The sequence below is a fragment of the Zonotrichia leucophrys genome, chromosome 5 (assembly GCF_028769735.1).
Source record: "Zonotrichia leucophrys gambelii isolate GWCS_2022_RI chromosome 5, RI_Zleu_2.0, whole genome shotgun sequence".
Lineage (NCBI taxonomy): Eukaryota > Metazoa > Chordata > Aves > Passeriformes > Passerellidae > Zonotrichia > Zonotrichia leucophrys.
Window position 1 is genome coordinate 24,417,398 of NC_088175.1, and position 25,319 is coordinate 24,442,716.

At 37.0% G+C, this 25,319-nt stretch overlaps 1 protein-coding gene across 4 annotated transcripts in view; it reads right to left on the reverse strand.

Moving 5' to 3' along the window:
• Positions 1-2,916: 2,916 nt before the first annotated feature.
• Positions 2,917-25,319, reverse strand: part of DPH6 (diphthamine biosynthesis 6) — a 183,701-nt gene continuing 161,298 nt past the window's right edge. For 3 of the 4 annotated variants that reach the window (XM_064713978.1, XM_064713977.1, XM_064713979.1), the window contains exon 15: positions 2,921-3,228. In XM_064713978.1, the coding sequence (XP_064570048.1) occupies positions 3,113-3,228 (116 nt within the window). In that variant the 3' untranslated portion in view covers positions 2,921-3,112. Of the gene's footprint in view, positions 3,229-25,319 lie in introns of all 4 variants that reach the window. The other variant, XM_064713980.1, reaches the window with a different exon arrangement.

Here is a 25,319-nt window from a genome sequence, read left to right on the forward strand (position 1 = left end):
TGGTGCCTTTATAGCAGCTTAGCCATGTGCATTGTAAAGGCTCACTAGTACTGTTGCCATCACTGGGTTTTGAAATGAGTACAGCACAAAGTTACTAAATCAGTTTTGGTCTTACAGAGCCATTTGGTCATACTTTCAAGCAATTAAAGAAATTGATATACAGAGACTTTTAAAAGGAGGCAGGAGACGAAATTTTATGGGCACAGAGAACTATAACAAGACATAGATTACTTTTTGAAAAAAAAAAAGGAAGCAGAGAAGATTTGCAAGACATATTCTAACAGTTGTTAAGCAGAGAAATGAAAAATTAAAACTTTGGGTTACATTTTTAAGGACATTTTTCCACCCATTACATAAGGGCTGCTGGAATAAGCCAACATTTTGTATCATAATAAGCATACAAAACATTTTCCTGCAGGCTTAATAACAACCAGAGAAACATAAGAATTTGTATGCATACCAAGTCCTCAAAACTGGTGTCTTAGCACATATAGGAATTTATAGTCTCAAGATTAAAACTCGCTGGGGTAATCACTCCACTGACCTTTCTGTGGGAAAAAACCCCACAATAAAAAACCACAAAAAACCAGCCACCTATCTATAAATTTTGAGTATTGATGTCTTTCCCTCTTTTCACTAAACCACGCGTATGTCTGTGTGTGTGGATGTCTGTACCCCTGTCCCCAGCTCATGTCTTCAGCATTGTGACAAAGAAAGTCAAAAAGAGCTCTGCTGAAACATCTTATTCATAGCAGGACACAGTAGTTCTGATGAAAGTACAGCAGCTTAAGGCAGATAAATAGTGCTTTTTCTCTCTATTATAAAAGTCTTAGGCCTCTTTATGGCACACTTTACTCACCTACTTTGCATATAAATGTTGCACAAATGGCCTTGATCATATTTAAAATAGTGTAGACTGAGCTTATAGTTTCAGTCATTCACACCACTCAGAAACTGCTTGAAGTCTCTCTAGGAGAAAAAGTCAGCAAACTGTTCTTTTTTTATGTATTCACAATTTAAACCTGTTGAAGTTCTATTTCTCTCTCTCTCAAAAAAGGAAAAGGTTTTGCTTTCATTGAGAGAAAAACAAAAGATCACACTGTTTTTCAGACCAATCCATTCTGTTACCATTTCTCAATGCAGCTCTAATGAGAAAATAAGCAGGCTAGCTGGAGTCATGAATCTTGTAGGAAGACTTACAGGAAAAGCTGTTTTCTTTAGAAGCAAATATCCTGCTGCCTTAAACTATCCAGTACAATACAAAAGCTAAGATCAACATGTTTCAGTATCTTTTTAAACTCATGGTGAAAAAAAATGACTGTTCCAGGAGACTCAGTGAAACTTATGCCATCTCTTTGGTTTCCATATGCATCAATGGAAAAATAAGCTTCATCCTTATCTCTCTGAAAGTGCATCTTCTCTTCTTCTCTTACAGTCCATTGTGTCTCTGGCCCATGGACACTCCACACTGAGAGAAATAAAATACTGGTAGTTGCAGGGAGAAGTGAGAAAGTGATTTAGCCTTTTAAAAAAGTAGAATTCAAATAAACCAGGCACATCCAGGTATTAACAAGTTCTTTTCTGATCGTGGGAAAGGATCAAATGTGTTTAAGTCTAACCTAAAAATGATCCTGAATACTAATCAACTAATGTATTGTTAATACATTCATCCCTTTTTCCTTACGAAATTTAATACAACCATCTTTTTGTACACTGTTATATAAAAAACTCTTTGCCTTGCCCATTTCAAAAACATTTAAACATCTGTGAAAAAAGGAATTATTACTAAAGAAGATGGCAGCTTTGCTATATTAGTAAGCAAAAGTAAGGAACAGTAACATTTAACAGTTTCTAGCACTGATTTCAAGCACTGATCAGTATAGTATGCTGGGCATGTAGAAGTTCTAAGAGAGGAAGATCCTCTTATCTTTAGTCTCTTGTTTTATATCAGATGCTGCCAAGTGCATTTCTGATAGTGGGTAAGAAAATGAAACTGGAGTACTAAGTTCACCTCGTTGTTACCTCAATGTGAATGTCCTGCCATGCAGTTAACTTTTGTGGGGGTACCTCAGATATATGCTGAGGACAGAGAAGGGTAACTTGGAGTGCTGGTCTCCTGGCTCCAGTGCTCACACTGTGGAAGAGAAGCAGTGAGAATATATAGATGCAGAATATAGGCAAGGCAAAGGTTTGACACTCGTTCTTGAAGATTTAATTCTATAACCTTTGTCTGAAAGTAAGATTTTTCTGCAGTGCATTACTGCTTCAAGCAAAGTCCAAAAGGCTTTATTTTCTGTACTGACCTTATCTAATGAGTAAAGTATCAGTGGTAATGAAATTGACAGGTGCTTCACCTGTGTGTCTGAGCCTGTTTTAGTGAAAGCAGTGCTAAAACTCCTGTTGATTTTCTGGAGAAAACTGAAGCCCGGGGTCTATGACAGCTGTCAATACTGGTAGCTGGTAGTTACCTGAATGTTGGTAGCTCTTTAATAACAGCTGTCTACCAGATATAAAACACAAAAATACTCCTGGATTAGAAAGCAAGGTGGCAAATCCTGCTGTCTGGCCATCATTTCCATTATTTGTTTCAGCAAAACGTGCATCCTAAATACCACTCTGAATAATTCTTCCTCAGTGCTGGAAATGGTTAAAATCTGGCCACAAATAAGGTTTTCATGAGTTGGCTCGAAGTGAGTAAATTCAACATAGAATTGAAAGGAATACAGTCCTTAACACAGTATTGGAGGTAATATTCTAGTTTCACCTCCATCCAAATGATATAAAGTTATAATTGGTGTATTGTAACCAGACCTAAATATATCAAACAAAGAACCAATGTGATCACACCAAATGCATCTCCCAGAAGCCACCTGCTTTAACCTGCATACATCTAAAAACAAGTCAGACAAAAGTACATTATTTTCAAAAGAAAGCTTTATTCTTCATACAAACTCAACTCTGTCATATATCATGAGGCATCATTAACAAGGTAATATGGCTTTGCTTAAATCAAACAATATTGCTTCAACGGAGTTAGTATCAGCTCTTTTCTTTGTTCTCTCCTAGATGGAATGTATGCATGTTTTGATATCAACTCATCTCCTTTAAACTGCTAGCTTAGCCAGCATGTTATATGAATAACATCTTTGTCAGGTAAATCCACCACAGGTACTAAAATCAGAGCCGGAGTCTTCTCTTCCAAATATTTTTCAAGGTATTCTTGCAGTCCTAAAACAGAAACAAAACAACTAATGAGTCCCCCTTGTCTTATTGTGTCCTATCTCTTAAGAATGATTTCTAAATACTTTTCTGAAAATTATTGTGGAGTAGCAATTAACAAAAGGAAGTGAAACACAACTCTTAAATTTTCACTTTATATAGAAGGAAAATCTCCCACCTCCTTTTTGACTAATTTGAGATTAACTTGAGATGTTGCCTAAGGCCAGAATTCAGCAAAACAGTTAAATGCATACTTCTCAACCTTTAGTGAGTGAGTGGTCTGTTGATTACAGATATAGAGAATTGAACTAGAGCAGTAACAAAAATACCAAAAGGCCAGCTGAAATTCAGTTGTCATTTTTGATATTTGGGTGATCAGCACATAGCTATCTGTAAATGAAACTCTTCTCTGAAGTCCCATTGTGGGGCATCAATAAAACAAGAAGAAATTAAAGTGAGCCATTTTTAATAACATTATGAACTTCATTTCAATTTGTAATCAATGGATGCATGCCATCTTGAAGACATAATGGAGTAAGTCCAGGAATGGCAACATATATGACTGAATATGTGGAATTACAGTAAGATTCAAACTGCTAAAAATACAGAATCTGGCTACAAGAAGCTCTAAAGGGACTGGTATGTGTGGTAGAGGTTTGCAAATCTAAAAGTCCATTATGGGAACAGAATTAATAATTGAGAAGATCTAATTAGAATACAGAAGAAAAGTAAAGAATGGAAAATTTAAACTTGCCATCAAGACATTCTTGGTTGTGCTCAGCCTCAGTGAACATGCTAGAAATGAAGCCACAGAGAACCCTAAAGAAAACTACCGAAAACCCACTGAATGACCCACAAAAGACACTTTCCTAATGATAAGGTATAGCCTGCAAAGGTTCTTGTTTCAATAACGTATTTCTGTCAGCAGCTTCTGGGATTATGGCAATTCTTTATAACACTAAGCAATCTTGGCTAGAAAGGGTGTAAAGAGGGCAGAACTTGCAGACTGTCAGAGCTTTTTTTTTTTTTTTTTGGCGTCACTGCCTGTGAAACTGCGAATAGGCAGTTCAGTCAAAGTGTTACCTCATCCAGGATAAAACAGGAATTTTGCAATTGTATTCACTGAAGCCAAAACTCTCTTTTTATCTGGCAGCAGTAGCACAAATTAATGTAATAATAGCAATGCTGCCTACAAAATATTGCAAAGGTAGCACCAGTCTTCTGAAATTCTGCTGGCTTCCCTTTGTATTAGCATCATTGACATTGGAGGTGAAGACTGACAATGGAGAGCCAAAGATCCACAGTCACCTCAAAGGTCAAATGACTTCTTCATTTGGTGTGCAAAAAGGAACTCATTCTCTGTATTACAGATATTCAGCAGTGACCAGGTAATTAACTATCATCTAGCATTTTTCTTAAAAAATTTGACTTCAGAAAACTTTGTGGCTATGCTGACTCTGAAGGCTTAAAGTGGAAGGGGTAACGACAAGCCACCTCAAAATCACTGATTCCACCCTATTAAAATTACATTTATTTTTTTAATCAATGAAAATTGTGAAAATACAATTTTAGACTTTAGCATTTTATGCACAGGCTTAAATGCTCCAAATCAGTGCTAAAAGCTACCAAAACAAGTCCTGGTATACATTTTAAAGGGAGAATTTTAAAGTGGGACTATCTGGAAATAGAACTCCATTCTTTGGTGGGTTTGAGGTGGCCAAAACAGCCATAAATATTTAAATTTGAATGCACCCTAGCAGTCTTGCTTGCCAACCAGGAAGAGCCACCTTTCCTAAAGACCAGTGCCTTTTCTATTGCCAGTGCCTATGTGTATAAATGAAATGTGGATAAAAATCTGGGACATATGCCTCTAATATAGCACTGTATTTACAAATCAATTAGTTTTATATGAAAGCAGTGCAACTTCGATGTGCATATTTATACACTTAAAAATTGTGGATAAAAGTCTGCTCATGCAAACTTCCCCTAAAAGGCAGAGATTGGGTCTTCTAAAACAGTAAAGTTGTACTCTAAGGTCTTACAGAAGATAACACACAATTAGTACATCTATGGCAACCTATGAAATTATAGCAAACAAAAAAAAAAATGACAGCTATATATTTTACCTGCTATAATAAGACTCTAAGTCTTCCAATACTAATTGTATATTCTTGATGATGGGAAGTTAATGAAGACACTATTTATATTTTTTTACTCATTCAAAATATCATTTTAGATAAATAAAAGCCTTGGTCATGAATGTTTTCTAAATATGTAACTCTTTCTTTGAATACAAAGATTTTCAAAAATGTCCTTCCTTTTGTATCATGTATGGGGAATGCTTGCTCAGTTGTATGCCATGCCAAGTTGATTTTAAAAACAAAAACAAGTAAAGGACAAAGGGTTACAGTGAGTGTATTTGCTGAGGTTTAATAGTGGCTATAGATGACTGATGACAGTTATTTAAACTGCCCTGATACAGGATGTTTAAGTACAAGCAAAACCAGCTGATTGTCAAGCAGCAAACAAGTGGTGTGCATTGTGGATGTTTTCATTTCCTGTGAGAGTCCACACAAATTACGCTAGCCACGTTGCAGCACACTTGCAGTTTTATGGAGGCCACCCAGGGACTCCTGGGGTAACAGAAGTCAACAGGGAAACACAAAGGAAACAACTCAAAGAAATTAAGGGGTGTGACTCTACACCAACACACGCAGCATGTAAACAGGAAGAGTTGGAAGACACCATGCTGCCTGACATCTCTGTCCTTGCAGCCATTACAGCACAGCTCAAGGTGGGCCCATGGGAACCTCCTGAGGTTTAACAAGACCAGGTGCTGGTGCTGCTCCTGGGTCGGGGCAAGCCCCAGTCTCAGCACAGTCTGGGGATGAGCAGCCCCAGAGCAGCCCTGCCCAGAGGGACTTGGGGGTGCTGCTGCCTGAGAGGCTGCACATGAGGCACCATGGGCACTGCCAGCCCAGAGAGCCAAACGTGCCCTGGGCTGCATCCAGAGCAGCGTGGGCAGCAGGGCCAGGGAGGGGATTCTGCCCCTCTGCTCTGCTCTGCTGAGAGCCCCTGCAGGGCTGCATCAGCTCTGGGGGCCAGCACAGGAGGGACAGGGAGCTGCTGCAGTGACTCAGAGGAGGGCCTGGAAGATGGTCAGAGGGATGGAGAACTTCTCCTGCAAGGAAAGGCAGAGAGAATCGGGGCTGTTCAGCCTGGAGAACAGAAGGTTTTGGTGTGGCCTCATTGTGGCCTTCCAGTACCTAAAGGGACCCTACCAGAAAGACTGAGAGGGACTGTAGTGATAGGACAAGGGGAAAATGGCTTCAAACTGAAAAAAAGTAGGTTTAGATTAGATATAAGGAGAAAATTCTTTACTGTGTGGTGAGGCACTGGAACTGACTGCCCAAAGAAACTGTGAATGCCCCAGCCCTGGAAGTGTTCCTGACCAGGTTGGATGGAGCTCAGGGCAATCTGGTCTAGTGAAATATGTCACTACCCAAGGTAGGGGGATTGGAACTGGATGATCTTTAAGGTTCCTTCCAGCAAAAATCATTGTATGATTTTATGATTGTACATGAAATTTGCTCAAAGCAGGTGAACTTCATCCTGCAAGATGGATCCCCCTTCTCCCAAATAATGCACAGAAATTCAGGGAGCAGGTTCCATATGAAGTGTCTTCCTGCACTGCTATGAATTAGTTTTTTTTTCTTTTTAACCTGATGTAAAAAGGTTAAAGGGTGCAGCTGAGGAATATGGACATAACTAAAACTTAAAAATGTACAAAACTTATTCAGTGTCTTCTGGCATTACCATCTATTTCTTTGTGAAGACAGGATTCTGGAATCAATAATTTGATGATCTCTCATGCTGATTTAGCAGACCTGCTATATAACAAGGCACAAACTAAGAGTGTAATCTATTGTTTTTAAAGGTGATTTTCATACTAGGTAGAAAAAACAGTGCTCTGAGAGCTTCTAAAAGGTCATTCCAAAAGACTGGGAGGTGATTTCTACGTCTTTGCTGTCACTGGCCTCAGCTGGATTTAGGCAGCATCAGATGAGGCCCCAGAATTCACTTACATTTTTCAAAATCAAGCCCTGTTATTGTTGCCATACTCTTGCTTCACTGTATATCTGCAGGGGAGTAGTAATCTAATAGCTCATATGAAAAAGGAAAATGGTGGCAAAAAGGAAAATTGTAGGAAGAAGGAAGATCACATTTAGCCCTGTACATAAAAAATCCCTTTCATATTACTACTATCTTTCCTTCACTTTTTAACCAAAATATATTGTTACATTTCTTAGAGCAGGTTTTAAATCCCTGAGCTAATAAGGCTCCATTGCTTCTGCTGCAGAGATCTGACATGCAGCGTGTACTTTGAAAAGATGCATCAGAGGGGATCAGGTTCCTAACAGTTGACTAAGAGTTCCAGTCCCAAAAGATCTGCCCCTGGTGTGCAGAACACTTAACCCTTCGACCAGTACCAACATGACTATTCACAAATTATTGATGTCCCTAAATCCCTGGCAGATTGCAGACAGTTCTTGTCTCCCTTGAAGCCAAAGCATATGGTCACTAATGAGATGGATTAAAAATACATATACACATTCAGGGCTTTGCCACATGAATGTAAAGCCACAGAAATGTTAGAAGGTGATTGAACTGGACTGAACACTGTTAAATACATGATTAGCTTGTTATGGATCATTTCCATTGATCTATATTCAGTTTCACAGCATAGTTTAATTGAAGCTGTCTGGAACAAGCCTCTGCTTTAAATGATCAGGCAGTGCAATGAAAAGGTGAAACATGAGGAACTGGAGATGCCCCTCCCTTTCTTAAACATCCAGCTGTCTCTGTGGTGTCCAACCACAGCAAGAACAGAAGCTGTGCTGTAAAATATTGTCTGTTTTTTCAGTCACACATTTTTCTTAATATAAAATGATGCAGTGGGATATAAGATTTGAGGAAAAAAACCTGCAAAATTTTCTTGCATTGCAATTAATGCCTTTCTATTCAAAATAAAATCAAACCCAGTAAACAAGAATAAAATATTGGAATATAAAAGGGAGTCACCTGGTAAAATATGATTTTGTGCTGATTTTTTTTTTTTTTGTTGCAGCTGTAAAGATTTTAAATCACAATATGGGTATCTCTCACAGTCCAATACTTGAATTTTCATGTGGTGCCTTATGCTTTTTGCTATTCTTGATGACATTATTTCATGTTGGTGACTGTACTTTTAAGGGACTGGTTTTTCAAAACTGATGTAAGCTCCTTCATGGAATACTGATGATGCACTTCAGTCACTCTGGGCTAAGCAGTTGTTTTGAATTGCAGGGATGTCTGTTATAGCCATGATATATGAGACAAATGACCAGGAGGAGTTTGGATAAGGCTGTGAAACCACTTCAAACCTGCGATTCCCTATGGCAGTCCTTGGAACTGTGACTATAAAAACAAATTACAGAGGGAATGGTAGTTGTTTTTGGAACTCAAGTCATATGCCTAGTCAGCTGCCAAAGCAGCCAGATCTGCATATCTGTATTTGCAAACAATTCTTTCATAAAAGAAGAAGAATTCCTTACATGGACCCATCTATACCGACAGACTTCTTCCTTCTCCCACTAAACTACTTTTAGTTGTATTAATGAAAATACCTTTTTAAAGTAACCACCTAACATGAAAATACAGCCTATACTGAAAGCACCAAGGCCAATGTTAGCCATCCTCTTTCAGCTTGTTCCTAATACTGGAGTACCATTTTGGATGATTGCAACCTCTTTTGTGAAGGATATGGTTATTAGCATCCAGACTGATAGGACTGTCATGTTGGACGTGGAAAGTGGGCAACACTTTACTCAGCAGAGCATTCACCAAGAGAAATCATGGGATCATTAAACAGTTTGAGTTAGAAGAGACCTTTAAAGCTCATCTAGTTCACTCCCCTGCAATAAGCAGAGCCATCTTCGACCAGACCAGGTGGTTCAGAGCCTCATTCAACCTAACCTGAAAAGGTTCCAGGGATGAGACATCAATCACCTCTCTGGGCAATCTGTTCCAGTGTCTCACTGCCCTCATTATAAAAAACTTCTTCCTCGTATCTAGTCTGAATCTACTCTCTTTTAGTTTAAAACCATTACCCCTTGGATGAGGGGTACACTGTCAATACAAGCCCTATTACACAGTCTCTCCCATCTTTCTAATAAGCTTCCTGTACTTATTGAAAGGCTAATAAACAATCTCCCAAGAGCCTTCTACTAGCTCTTGAAGCTAATAACCCCAACTATCTCAGTCTTTCCTCATTGGAGAGATATGTTTCATACTCTGACCACTTTTGTGGCCCTCCTATGGACCTGCTTGATAGCTCCATATCTTTTTTGTGCCAAGAGAAAAATCTGCTATAAAGAGAATACTAGTGCTCTGTTACATTTCACTGCTAGTCCTGTTTCTGCAGCGGACTTCTTGTCCCTTTGGAATCTATCCCAAACCTAAAAGTTCTAGTGATGTTTTTAAGCAGGCTACAGTGAAAACATAATGAAAGTTGCTCTAGGCTTGATGGGTACCCACAGGAGTTGTAGTAACTCTCCCTACAGCTGAGCAGATGAAAAGAAATGATAAAATAAGCTTTGTTTCCCTGCATGCCATACTGATAACTCCTGCTCTCAGATTTAGTGAGGAGAAGTTCCAAGCGCAAAAGGCAGCAGTTGTGGACCCTAATGTTCATGTGAGATACAAGAAAAAGGAGTGATTGGCTTATCTCAGACCACACTAATAAGTCAGTCAGGATGCCTGAACTCTGCACCACCACCAGCAGCAAGAGGAGAGGAACAGCTGGTATAAAATTATCAACTCTGAAGGAATCCAGATTCTGCCTCTTCCTTGCCCAACCACACAATTCTCTTTGCTGTTCCTCTGTTTCAACAGGAAGGTGTGGGAAAGAAAAAGGGCTCACTCATAATCAGGGAGGGCATTAACATTTACAGGACCCTCACTTTTCTAGAGCTGAGTCACTTGGCTGAGTAACTGTACAAGTCTTTTTAGACTGTAGCTCATGCATTTTTTTAGCATCTGAAAGAAAATTAGTAGACAAAACAGTTATTTTTAGTATTGGTTTGATTGTGGGCCTGTCAGCCTTGGTGATGCATCTCTTTTATCAAGCTGCCACAGTATCTTGTTTTGTTTTCAGAGCAAAGTTTGATTAAAGACCAATTTCAGAAAAGTTACTCACTGTGGGCGTTAATTAGTGCTTCCTGGCCTCTGCGGGGTTTATCTTATGATCTGTTTCACTTACTAAACCCTGTAATTCAATTTACATGAAGATGGGAATGAACCAACTGTTTTCTATTCTTCTGAAGGCTTCTGTTTAACTCAGTCCTGAAAGAAACTCTCTCCTATCATTCCCTAATAAGGAATTCTGCTTTCTAGCCTTTTAAAATCAAAATTAAAGCAATACTTCATATCTATAATGACTTATCAACTAACAAACTTAGAAAGAGCTTCAGAAAGGGGGGTAGGTAAACTTTAGCAAGTCTTTACTTCTAAATAGTGTTTTCAGTGATGCCCAAGTATACTTAGAGAAAACTGGTAATAATCTTTTTCTCTTCCTCTGCATCCTTCTGGGAGTGGAGCATTGTCATTCTGTATGAGAAAGTCGCTGGTGTTGCCCTCCTCGTCTCTCATTAGCAGACAAGAAAAGCCTTTTGTCTTTCTGAAAGCAAAAGGCCAGCTACTAGGTCAAAAATATTAAAAAAGTGGTTGATCAAGAAAGACTTAATAGTACTTAATAGGGAGGTAAAAAGTAGCAGGTGGAAGTGAAATTTATAATATGATATAGGTAAAATTAGGAACTACTGAATAAAATGAATGAAGAGAAAATGCCATTGGGGTACTATACAAATACAAGCAGCCAAAAAAAAAAAAAAACAAACAAAACCAAAACCAAAACAAACCAACCCAATGTACTCAAGTACATTGAGTATTTGAAAACAGTACTAAAGAGACCAAACCTGTGACAGAGGAGATGACCTAAAATGGCCTTTTTTTTATATAGTAGACAGCCTGCACAGGAAAACTGAGTCTGGGTGAAGCAACATATTCAATCAGAGTTCATGGTCAATTCCATCTTAAAATATCCTCTTCCTATACATTCTCTTGTGAACTTCCTCCCAGATTTTGAAACCTAAAGTTCATCCTAAGTGCAGTAGGGACTTAGGCTGGTAGGGATGCTTCCTAAAGTTGTACAGTGTGACAGATACAGTAAAAACGTTGAGAAGGAAATAAGGCAATGATAATCATAAAATAGATGAATATTTACAACAATTACAATTTCAGGCTAAAATGCCATCCCTGAAACAGCTATAAGCCACCCAACTTTCATTGTTACCTTCCACCATGCACACAGTACCAGTCCAATTAGGTATGTTATCATGCACATCAACAGCAAGCTGCAAAAAAAATGTGACTCTTTTAAAGATAAACCAATGTTGCTGAGTTCCTCTGTGTATTAGTTAGGGCTGTTTTCCAATAGAAAGAATTAAGATTTGGCTTCCATAACAATTCTTTCAAGATGCTGGCTACAGCTTAGAAAATAGCAGAACATGAAAACTCATCACTGTGTTTTCCAATGTTCTGTTTTTAGTCATGTCCTATATACAGACTGAGAATCAGCCTATACAAGGTTATAAATGTGCACTTTTGTTTAAAATGTCATTAGCCTTCTTTATTTCTGCACTAAATAAAGAAACACTTAAGCATGCCCTTCCAATACTCACAGTGAGGTATAAATATAATTTCAAAGAACACAGAGGACTGAACTTTCCAAGTACAATCACTCAGAGAAGAACTTGTGCTTTTTCTAAATCCATGACAGAGTGTAAAGATCATGAGCCTGTTTTCCCTGTGTGCTATCCTTCAACCCTGTAATCATCCAGTGTCTTTATGGGGTGGATGGTTATTGAATTTGTATGCCAGCTGTGTCCAGAATCTCTAGGGAGGATGGGCTGTAATGACACCAAGCAGGGATGAGTTATGAATGGAGACAGATTATTACAAACACAGAAAGCAGTAAGGACCCATTTTTCAGGAGGCATTTAAGAATGCATTTCACAGTATGTGTATGGACTTGTTCACCCATACAGTCCCACCTGAATGTGCCTATGTGGGCAGATAGAACCACAGGATTCACTAGAGGCTCACACACATGTTTTTGTTGTACTCTAAATCAGATAAACATGTACTTCATTTTTTTTCCCCCGGATTAGTTGAAAACTTGGTGTGAAAATGATCAACTGCAACAGCACCTGTGCAGTAACTATGGAACTTGGATTTTCACCCTTAGGTCAAATTACAGCTACTGACTCTTGGCCCACAGTCCAGGAGCCTGAGATGGGCAGATTTGCAAGCTGTAGGACAGTTGGTTGCTGTGCCCTTCAGGTAGGGCTGGGGACACTGGTGGGGCAGCGTGTGTGGGAAGCCCGGCTGTGCCTGCTGGTAATGCAAGAACTTTTATCTCCAGGGCCTGTCAATCTGGCACCTTTCACAAGTGTTAAATTCACTTAAGTATATTTTTTAAGAAGCTGTCATGAGACATACTGAAGCAAATATGTCCTTCAGTGGTTACACATGGACTAAGTTGTAACAATGTTTGTTAAGTGCTTTGACATCCCCAAGTGATATGTTTGGTACAGCTTCCACATTTGTTCGTTTATTGAAGTTTGCTAAATAGTCTTCAAAGCCAGTGGGTTAAAGAAATACCTCACTGGACACAGTGCATCCAAAAGGCTGGACCACAAAGAGGTGTTTATATAATTAGAGGACACCATATACATCTGCTGGTAGGAGAATTTAGTCTATAAATAATAAAAAAGCTTTCTAAAAGATGTTGTGATAAGCATCTTTTGATTGGGTACAGGGAAGATTATGTGATACTTGCTTTATGTCAAGTTAAGCTGTGATAATTTAAAATAATACTGATGGAATAATTGTTTTCAGTTTCTAGGCTAGATTCTCAACAACTGTAAATGGTAGCTATGCTAATTTATACCTGCTGAGGAGATTGCATGGTAGATTATATATTTATATACAGTACCATGTGCAAACTAATTCAGTTATTCCTAACTATGAAAATTTAAATCAATCTCCTGCACTAATGTAAACAGTGTATTCTAACAGAAAGAGATACAAGTGCACTGAACATGTTAAATACATTATTAGGTCGATGAAGATCATTCATATTGATCCAGGTCTGGCTTCACAGCAGTTTAATCAAAGCTGCCTGGAAGATGTAACAGAGTGGTCATGGCATTCACTGCCTTTTGTGCTGAGTGAGTCAACAAATGACTAAAATTTCATTACTGCTGCAACTGACAACTTATGCAAAATTAGCCAGAGCAAGTTTAAAAAAAGGGTTGATCACTATTTAGAGGTGGAACAAAACCCAGCTTCTGTTTTAATGGAGAAATTGTGCTGCCAGAGGTTGCTGATGATCCACCCAGAAATTTGTGGGCTCTTGATAGCCCCACTACTTACTTCCCCTGGATCTGGCAGATTTACATTAATTGGATTTTTATCCTGTATGGCAGTGACCCAAGATATCAGTACCCTCTTAGTCCCTACAGCCAAGGAACAAAAAGAAAAAGATGAAAGTCTTTTGTTCCTTCTCCTGGCCTCCAAGGATGGCAAATAAATCTCAGTGCTAGTGCTTCCTGTGTAATATGAGCTCATAGTTTGTTATGGAATTGGGAACAGGAGGCTTGGGAGAGTCATTCAGCTGTGTCAGCCAACAGCTAAATGAAAGAAAAAGGGTCTGTAGCTTGGCCACATAGTGATCTGAGCTGCAAGTCGTTTTTGCTCTAACTGGAAGTTATTAATAGCATAATTTACAAAAGCCTTCAGCAAGACTTACGTCAGGCACTAAATAAACACTAAATAACAGACAAAGTCTACAACCAAGAGTTTACCATTGACAGAAAAAACCTGCAAGCTGAAAAAGGAACACAGGACAGGTAGGAAACTGACCCATAGAAAACTGTGAATAATTACATTATTTGTTGAAGTAATTTGTAGAAAAGCCAAATGCTGACCCAGCATACAGCCCTTCTCTTGAGCGCATACCAGAGTGGGGACACACAAACAACAATACACTGGCAAAGAACTGAATCATCCTTTTGCTTGGGCTGCTCTTGGATCTCTGGAAATTAATATCACAGTCCCAGAAGAGCAGTGCTGCACATGTTCCACCTTCTCTGTTGTTAAACAGTGTCACTTTCTGGAGGCCTCTGCTCTTCTTCCACCATCAGTAGGTGGGGCTGTTTACAGCTCGTTTGAAAGTTACCTGCGGCCTTTGTGACAAACTGTCTATTAAATCTGTCATAAGGCTATACATCTAACTGTATTATTATTTCTTACTAAACATTGCTATATATTTTATACCACAGTGTATCAGGAAAGTCTACAATGAAATTAAATTATCACACAACAATATATATTTTTAAAAAAGAAGATTGTTTCTTCACCAAAATACATTGTCTCAAACACCTTTTAAAAAACATTTTTTTAAAAAAACATAAACTTATGTAGAATGCCTTTTGGGATTACACAGACTGCAGTGTAACTCTTATATTTTGTGTGACAGGTAAGGTACACAGCATAGCCTAGCAGTAAATGGAAAAGCTGCCCACATCTGGTCTATTGCTTAGAAATTTCAGGTTCACTCAGGTGGATCAGCCCCTAGACCTGTGAGGTGGGCCAGGACCCACAGGTGACCCATTAGGCAGCAGCACTGACAGCTCCTCTGCTGGATCACTGTTCTTTGGACAGACATTTCTGCTTCTCCAGACTTAAGCTGGAGAATTTCCATTAAGAACTATGTTAGCTGAAAGAGATACTGGATTAATGAAATTGAAAATGTTCAGAAGAAAAATGTATGTAGTGCTTTAACCACTTTTAAGAAACATGAAGTGCAAGTGATGGAAGGGTGACCTTTATCTTTTCTACCAACAGAAGCCCAACCTCTCAGGCAGAGTGAGAACATAATTTATCCTTGGGCTTCATTCTGTTTAAAGATGTGATCTTTTAACAGCATGAGAACTGTTTTTTAACAATTTTGCAGTACAGGTAGAGAGAAATAAATTGTTTAAGAAAAGATGTCATTTTTAAAGTAAAACAAAGAGGCCCACACAGCCCTCTCTTTGGTCAACACTGATGCTTTATGTCTTGGGCCTTAATTTTTCAGGGAATTTCATGCCTGGAACACCATCACTAGAGTAGTCTTACCAGTATTTCCTACTCTACATTAGCTGAATGAGTTGGCTTTTCTTTTTAAAACATTTCTCTTGCAAGGAGGTTTTTCAATTACATCACTGCTAGGAAGATTCAACAGAATGAGGACATCACCTCCTTTTCTCTTTTGCAGAAAGCCCATTTTGGTAGAAAAGAAGGCAACAAATTATGCTCTGCCTAACTGAATTTCTGCCAAATCATGTTGCAGGGCAAAGAAAACTCATTGGCAGCTTGCTACAAGAACACCTGGGGCCATTAAAAGTCCCAAAAATCTGGTAAGATCAAAAGGTGAAACAGGAAAATGCTAAAGGAGGAGGATGATTACTATGATTATTAAGCACCATCATTTAATCAGTTTCAGTTTTGATTTACCATGAGTAAAGAAGCAGAATAAAGCAAAATTAAATGTTTATTATAATTTATAATCAGAACTTTATTCTAAATAAAGTTTCCCTTTGTAGTTACTAATTTTGGTAAATCTAGCACTTTTAAATGCTACTAATATAAACACAGCCAGATTCAAAGCTATTGGTACATTTCTTTAGCAAAACATAGCACTATAGAATAAAATACTATTCTAATTGCTTAAAATAAAAACTTGGTTATCCATTTTCTTCAGAATCCTAGCCTTCCCTCAGGGGAAATCTAGAAGTTTTAAATATACTGATCCTTTGCTTTGCCACAATTCTCTCTTTTCGACCTCTTACATATTTTTTGTCTGCTGTCACATTTTTGATGATTTGTTTTTAAATTATAAATCTGATTTTAGATTAATTTTTCTTAAAGCATTTGCCACAATTCTTTTCAAAAATTTACATGCAGTTTCATTCTTAAGGCCATCCAAGGATTTACAATATGCTAAACTGGGCAAAAATTCTGTAGTAATCAGCACAGTATATTTTATACTCTATCACAATAATTTTTTCTGTCTCCACATCGATATAACTTTTTCTGCTTTTTACAATGGTTTACAGCTTAAATAATTTAATACAACAGTTGTTATATTTTTATTGCAAGCTTATAAAACTTGCACGGTAAGTCTCTTGCTTGCAATATATTAAATAAAGAAATGACAGAGAAGAAAGGGAACTGATGATTACTAAAACTGTAATTCAGGTGTCATAAAGTCCTTCTGGCTCACTTGTGTTCTGCACATCTTGTCAAAGTTCCTCAGATGAACCACCTCTTCATATTCAGTTCTTGCTGAATATATGCTGATATAGGTAAAACAATGATTTCACATTTCAGTCAATGCATTGATGAAGGGATGGTCAAGGGGAAAGGGCCCCTCATAAAGATCCAAAGGGCATGAATGCCATTGCCAGCTCTACCATTGAGTTGCTGGAAGACCCTGGGAAGTTTATTTTGCTTCATGAACATGTATAGAGCTATGCTCCATTTAATTTTGCAAAAGCTTCAGTGGTGTATAGACACACTCCTAAACTGTAAGGCAGGACCTTTCTGTCTCATTTTTGTGTTTCTAAGCAACTGAAATACTTGATCCTTTGTAAAATAAAACTCCAGATTTCATACTTCCATTTTGTAGAATAAAAAACGTACTTTCCTGTCTTTGTGAAATGCTTTGAGATCTCTTGATGAATAATTGTTACTGCTTTAGTATATCTAAGAGCTTATGTAAAAGATGCTGCTTCAATACGACTCTTTAAAATTATGTTTTATATTAGAGATCCACTTTAAATATTTTTACAGACACAGTTCTGTCCATCTCTACAAAGTAGGTCACTGAATATCCTGTATATCCACAAGAACATGTAAGTCTGTTAATTCTAAAACCCCTTTGCTGATAGCTTACAAAAAATAATAAATAGTGTTCTAAATTTATGTCAGAAGTAAATTTTACATACTTGGCAATGCTACATGCATTTCTATTTTAATATTCATCTTTGTATTTCTGTAATTATTAATATTTTTGAAACTCAGAATAAAAATTGAAACTATCTGTTGTAGAGATTCTAAGGCAAGGATTGATAAAAACAGCCAGAAGATATTTCTGATGGCTTGGCCCAAAAATACATAATTAATTCCTGTAAACCACTTACCTGTATAGTCCTAATGTTGCTAATGAAAAGACTTTGTATAGATGATTAAGATTTCTTAGTAGAAATGTTTGTGACCTCTAAGAGATACAACATAGCTGAGAAAGGAACTTACAAACATTTCTGCTTCGGAAAAATATGGTAAGGGTACAGATATATGAAGGTTAATTTCTGAATTGTGTAGCTATGATTTCAGCCCTTGCCTACATGAATCACTCGTTTTACAGGGTGAAGAAACACAGATGCCTGCATATTCTCTGAGATCTTTGGTTTTTGCTTGATGCTTGAATGGTGCAAGGTGAAAATGAATAATGGAAATGAAATCAGCATTGAACTCCTAGATTAAGCAGTAAGATTTTTTCCCCTCAAAATAGAAAGTGAAAAATAAAACTTGGAAGACAGGTATGCCTGTGAACTTGAAGAACTTGGAGGAAAGTACCTAGAGGATTGCATCTCAGCTTCATTTGATGGTTAGCTTTTCCCTTCTCTTTAATTATCTTAGCTATGATGTTTACCTTTGCATGTTAGCAATCACAAAGGAAATTAGTTCAAGTCATCTGTATTATGTGATGGATTTTAAGAACTAGATTTAAGAACTCACTCCAGAAATGGATGCATGCTTAATTGGTTGAATAGTATTTGAGAACTGATGAAAAAATGTGCTGCATGTAGTGTTCTAATTTCTGTTTGTTGCCTATCAAACCAGAAATCTACTCACCAGAATACTGTTTCCAATAGAATGAGACAAGCTTGGATCCTTTGCAAAGTATTCAATAAAGGTGGGCACACTAGGAATAAATAATTTGGAAGGTAGGAAAAACTTCTAAGTAATAAACAAGAAAGCATCCTTATAATCTGAATCATTAACTCCTTAGTTCCAGCCTAAACAGACAAATCAAGATCACAAAATATCTAAAGAATGAGCTAACTTCCATATGGAAATATCTAGAAGTCATCCATTACTATTGCTTCTTTTCCATACAGCAGACACTGAAATCAATATGCTGCATTGGTTCAGTAGATTTGTCTTTTAACAAGTTAATAAAACAGTGATCCTCACATAGTCTTTCCATCAAACTTTCACAGAAAAAAAATGAGAATATTAAATGTGCTAAGATAGGGAAGATCCGCTCCATTTGCTCTGCAATGATAATCTTTTACAAAAGAGGATTTTTATTATTAATTCTTTGCCTTCTGGGGATATTATAATTTCCTAGAATGTAAAAATGCCTTAAGCACAGCAATTTGCTGAGCTAGACTGAATTTCAGAATGTTTCAAATGAGCAGATAAACAACAGCATAATAAGCAATTATTAGATCAAGACTGTACAGTACAGATATAGCAGTGAACCAGCCAATGGACATGCAAGTAGCAGATACTGTTTTTCAAACTAAGAGTTAGTGATGCTTTGACATGCATCACAACATTTCTGTTAAGAATTAAATACCCTACTGCTTATTTTTTCTTTAGAAATGCAGATTATTTCTTCAATCAAATCCTTGGGGTCTTAATCATTGGACACATCCCTCTGCATATGAATAATAAGGAGTTTACAGGCTGAACATAACTCATGTGCTAAAAGTGATTAGAGTATTTTTTTTTTCAATTAAATAGTTACAAATCGATTGTATAAGCCCGTTAAAACCTAGCACATTCTCAAGTCTTGAATTCTGCAGCTCCTTAACGAAATATATTATTTTATCTTACTAAATAAAGAGTCAGATACATTACAGAAAAGTCAGGTGTAAAATTAATGCAATTTATATGGCTACCATGTTGTTAGGACTTGGGTACTCTTTACTTATACAAAATTTTGTCAAGCAGTCAAATGGCTGGGAAATGTGGCAGCTAGATGAGAAACAGAACACTTAGGCTGTTTGAAATGCAGAATAAAGTTATTAGCTGAGCTTTTCTCTAAAAGAATCAGACATGGAACAGTAAGAAGGGCTGATATCTATAGCAACAGCTTGATGTTTCAGCACAGATCTACCAAAATTATTTGTCCATTGAAATGAATGACACAATTCACACCATTCAAAATTACTGCTATAATTCTGACTTTTCTGCATCTATGAGGACTACTTTAAAAGAATTTATGGTGATTCATTAGTATAAGTCATACTCATTAGTATGAGTGTTGCAAACACCATTTCTAAAATAGGAAAATTCAAATTCAAAACCAGTGGTTTGCACCAAAACCAGATTTTGTTATAAATTTAGGATGGAATTATTCTTATGTAATTTAACAGTTTAAAAGCTAAACATCTGATGAAAAACAGCCCTCTATTCCAAAAGATTATTAATCCCATTTCAAAATACAATGAAGGGTCCCTTGGAGGTGTCTGTCAACCAACACAAAGAACCTAGGTCATTAGGTTAAACAAAACAGTTAACTTCTTTTAGGCAGTCAGACAAAATTGATCTTATCTGAGCTGTCCAGGCAACTGAATTGCATCATTCTTTTTTATAACAGCAACAAGGAATTTAAATAGGTCTCTGGTTAAATGAGTTATTACTGCAAACAACTTCATCGCGCAGTCCCTTACATTAAATGGTCAGCTAATCCTTCCTAGCTCAAATTCTTCTGCAATGATTTTCCAGTCTCAAAACATCAGCTTCAAGTAGAAATTTAATTGATGTTCATAAAAGACAAAGTTAAAATGTGTCAGTTGTAACAGCAGAATGATTTTGACGTACTTTATTTGGAGACATGTTACAATCTCCTAGTCTAGTAAATTCTTCTTCATCACTCCCATTGCTCAGAAGAGTTTAATTTTAAAGAGATGCAGAATACAGAAGCTTGCCACTCAGTAATTCTGGCTTGGAAAACATTTTAAAGGAAATAGACTAGAAGCAGTTATAATCAGAAAAGCAACAATATAAACTGGAAGCTTCTTACTCAGATCTGCTACTTTTTAGTCTGCATTTCCTCTTATGTTTGCAACTGTGAGAACATTTCAAAACCCTTGTGAAAGGGACTGGTCTTCAAATCTATCACAGCTGCAGGGCTAAATTTAGACTTTAGGCCAAGCTTAATTTTAAGTGTTGGAAATGAAGAAGCTTTCTCTGACAGGTTAATTAAAATAAAGGAAGCTATTTAAATCTGCCCAAGGATATGCACGTCACTGGCAGTCTAAGTGGTGACATTTGGTGGGCAATGTGTAGCTGATGTAGTTAAATGGATGCACCATAGAAAGTAATTTTTTATGGAGCAAGCACTTCATATACACAGTGTTAGGTAAGATAAATGCACATACTTTTAACCCTAAAGAACCAAATTTAGCTAAGATTAATATATTGGTTCTGCTGTAGCTAATGCAATTATTAATAAAGGGTCACCAAATAAATTTTTGTCTGCTTTGGTGAAAGCAAGAGGCACTAACTCACAGCAATATACTTCCCTACTCTTATAGGATTACTGGCACAGAACCTCGTTAGACCTTGCAGAGCTGGAAGGTGGGGAAAAGACTGTGGTGGAAGAGGTTGCCACTTGCATTCTGGGGTTCAGCTAAAGGGTTTTAAATAGTTGCATGCACAAACAGCAGCATGTGCCTTCGCAAGTATGACTTACCCCTTGGTAGAAATTAAATCTTTTTAGCAAGAGCCCTTTTTCAATTTTTATCATAGAACCATAGAATAATTTGAGTTGGAAGTGACCTTCAAGGGTTATCTGGACTAACTTTCCTGCAATGAACAGGGAGATCTTCAACATCAGGTTACTCAGAGCCCTGTCCAACCTGACCTTGAATGTTTTCAGAGATGGGGCATCCTCCTCTGCCCTTGTCAACCTGTTCTAGTGTTTCATTGCCCTCATTGTAAACCAATTTTCTTCTGGTAAGTATTGATACAATGTATATGATATCATCACCTAATGCCAATGACTGGCACACTGTTCACATGACCGCCTTGGCCTGTTACATTAAGGAAAAATACCAGACAGTGTATGTACCTTTCTATGTTTGAGAGAAAGGTTGTTTGGCATAGATTTGTACTACACTACGTTTGACATACTTGTACTAGGAAGGATAATGGAAGGATGAGTTTAACATTAGTTCTGAAACAAGACAGATATACGCAATACAATCACATTAGTGACTTTTGATAATGTTCCTCTGGTTACACTACTGTAATTATGAATTCTTAGAGAACAGCCCATGCAATTCTACATTCCTTCTACTCTTCCATGAATTTGACTACAGGTCATGTGCATACATTACTGGTGATTTACTTGCAAAATTAGGCTTATATATGCAACAAATGACTAGTCCGGTCTAAAGTCACGGTATTTTCAAAGGAGCTTAGTTTTTGTCTTTAATCTTCGCCACAGCCACCAAAACAATTTTAATAAGCAAGGTTTAATTCTCTCATAGTAAGAGTAGACTATCTCTTTACCTATAGTTTCATTTATAGGGTATTGAACTTCCTTTTACCATGTGACAGGTCAGCATCTACCACACTGAGCACAGCTTTACCCATATTGGGTAAGCTAGGATCTTTTACTGCACAGCAATATGTCAGCTCAGTAGAATGAAATATTTTCTATAGCAAAATGTTGTTAAAAAACAGATCAAAATCCTGAATCCAAGCTGCCAGAAGAAAAATGAAATACTCAGAACATTCCATGGCACAACACACAGAATCAGTAATAATTTAGCTTTTGCAGGACAAGGTGATGTGTTTAATTTCTGTATCAGCTGTTTTTCAGTTTACTGTTCTAACATTAGAGCAGTACATTTCTACAGATGATATGTTGGAAAGGATATTGTGATTTGGTGTAGGTTTTTTTTCCCCATCAATATTTTTCATCTCTAAAGTTTGAAAAGGAAGGCAGCTTCTCAGGAAATTACTACTAGTTTAAAATGGCCATTATACACCAGATTTTTCCTGTTCTAACTTTCCCTTTTCAATTTTATGCAATGGTCAGTGGCATTTCTCCCCTCTCTCATAAACATTTCCTTTCATAGATCCTGGCCACCATTGCTCTCCAAACAGAGCAGGCTCTCCTGTGAGGAATAGTAAGCCACATTAGTTTTGGAACCATTTTAATTAAGTAAGGTACTAGCCAGAATTCTCTGAAGGGGATGAGTAGTTTAAAAGAAGAAGGAAAGAATACAGTCCTCAAGAAATAATTTGTTCAAGAAAACATTTGCTCTCCAGAGTGACTTTATGTATATCAACATCAATATATTGCATGCGATTATTTTATGATTGTATGAAGGTTCACTCTATGGATTTCAGCCATTTGTAAGCTTCCTTTCAAAGTCACTTCCTTGCTTTCTGTGTCTCAGTGCATTCTTATTACCCACTGCCACAGATTATTATTTGAAGGAGGAGAAAGCTAAGTTTAATAATTTATAAAAACAACAAATAAAATCAGAGACACTGAATAGCCAAACTTTAATGTCAGGAGCAAAACATGTTATTTATATAAACCTTTAACTACTAATTCAGAGATTATTAGTAAGTTCATTACTTACTGAGCGAAAATAACTTGTGGTAACTTTTAATGCTATCATCAATTTTTATAGCAAACATGTACTCTCTATACCCAAAACACATTTAAAAGTTTCAATAGCACATCTCTCTTTACCCTACACTGTGACCACAGCACAAATGAAAATGAAAATTTAATTGAACAGTATCTATAAGTAACAGTGAAGTTTGTCACCAACAGATAAAATAATATGTATATAATGAAAATACAGAGGAACCAAGCCAAAAAGAATGATGAAAAAACCCAAGCTTAGTGTGTTTCAAAACAGGCAGCACATCTTTTTTTTTCTTTAAAGCAAAAGGAATTCAAAGAAAAGGGTTAGGGTTGGGTTCAGAAATATAAGCTGGCATCACATTATGTATCAAGTTTAATTAGAGAACCTATGGTAACTCAAACTGTATTTGGGGGAAAAAAAAGACATTAGATCTGAAAAGACCCATTAATGAAATTTTGGAACTATTTGGAACTTTTCTTTAAAAGATGGTCTGACCTAATGAAAATCCCGACTCCATAAAAGCTGAAAGAAGTTTTGCCACCAATTATGTGGACCCAGGAATTTATGAATTGTGTGTTCATTTGCACCTGTTTACATTGTCTACTGTTTATGTCTTTTGGCGTTTTGGAATCTGTGCTCCTGTGCAGAAGGAGAGTAGGCTTGAGAAAATATTTGGCTGGAATTCAGGAGACAAAAGTTCAATCTCTGTCACAGGCTTACTGAGAAAACGTGAATAAGTCATTACCTCCCTCTCTTGTCTCCAGGTTACTTCTCAGTAAAATTCAGGTGATGAAACTAAACTCCTTTCTAAGGTCTCCTGAGATCAAAATATAAAAGGTACTACAGCTAGGAATATTTTTTATTTTTCATCACTAAAACTGCTGCTTACAAAATTCCAAAAAGACACCAGTGTGATACTCTGAAGGCACAAGATGAAATAGATAACTGGGAATATTAGAACCTTCTGTTCCTTAGTGAGAATATGCAAGAAAGAAAAAATAGCTTTTAGGTTGGTAATAGTGGTATACATTAAAAATATTTGTATGTAAATACATGGCTACTAAGGAAACAGCTGAGGAATAAAATTGGAGATTCACAATACAATTATGTGTTTATTAGAAATATGTCTGAGTACTGGAATCACTGCTCCCAGGTAATTCTTTGCTACAGTAAACTGTATATTCCCTGGAAATGACACAAATGCTGGTGAAGTTAATGAATTTCCAGCAAGCTCTGCATGGACAGGACACTGAGAATGTTGACAGTCTTTCTTTAATTGCTAACAGTCTGAACTTACTCCAGTACTTATGATTTTTCAGTGTAAAGCCTGCAGAATGGCTGTGAACTATCTGGCCTTTCATTTTAGCTTCAATCTTGCAATGAAATCTGTGTGAAAGGTTCCTGGGGGCTACAAATTCCATCCACTTCAACAGAAGGTCATGATTATGCTTTTAGGGACAATAAAATGGTTTAGCAAATTTTAGACAAATTCTATTTCTTTCCTGTTCATTACTCGACTTTCTAGGGGTTTATCTAACATAAACTCTGTGATCCATAAATAAGACAAGCAACAACAATCACAGTCAAATAGTTTTAAGTCAACCTAGTGAACTAGTCAACTCCAGTTCACAACTGCAGGATGAAGCTTGGGGATGATCAAGAAAGTCACCTCAAACACCAGATTAAAACACCCGTAGGAGCTTTAAGATCATGAAACAGATTAATGAAGTTAATGCAATTAATTCCAAACATGCAGAAATGTTTAGCCTTTAGGAGGAGATAAAAGATTCATATCTGGTCAAAGGCTATTTATCAAATGAGCTAACATGGAATTGTCACTTTGCAAATTTAACACAACTAATAAAACTAACAAGAATTGCTGCAGGAAAACCAGCAGTTGTTAGACTAAATACTTGTTAAGGATTATAGTGTGTCTATGAGTCTGTTTTTTTGTGATGGTGAACATTTGGCAGAAGAGTTGTTCCCTGAGAACTGCATGAAGAGCTCTAGTGTTGGATCTGACCATTCAAGATGCAAAATGTACTTGTTCCCAATTTCCTGTATTGCAATTGAACTTGCAACTAAATGAAAATCAAGTAAAGTTGTTTAGCTCCTATATATTTTTTGCAAGGAAAATGATGCATCTCCCATCAGTTTCCTGTGAGATAACAGGCAGAGTAATAGATGAGATATGGTCTACGAAGTCCAATATCAGCAGTGTAAGGGTAAAATTTGCTTTCTCTGCCTTGGTAAGGTCTCTCCAAC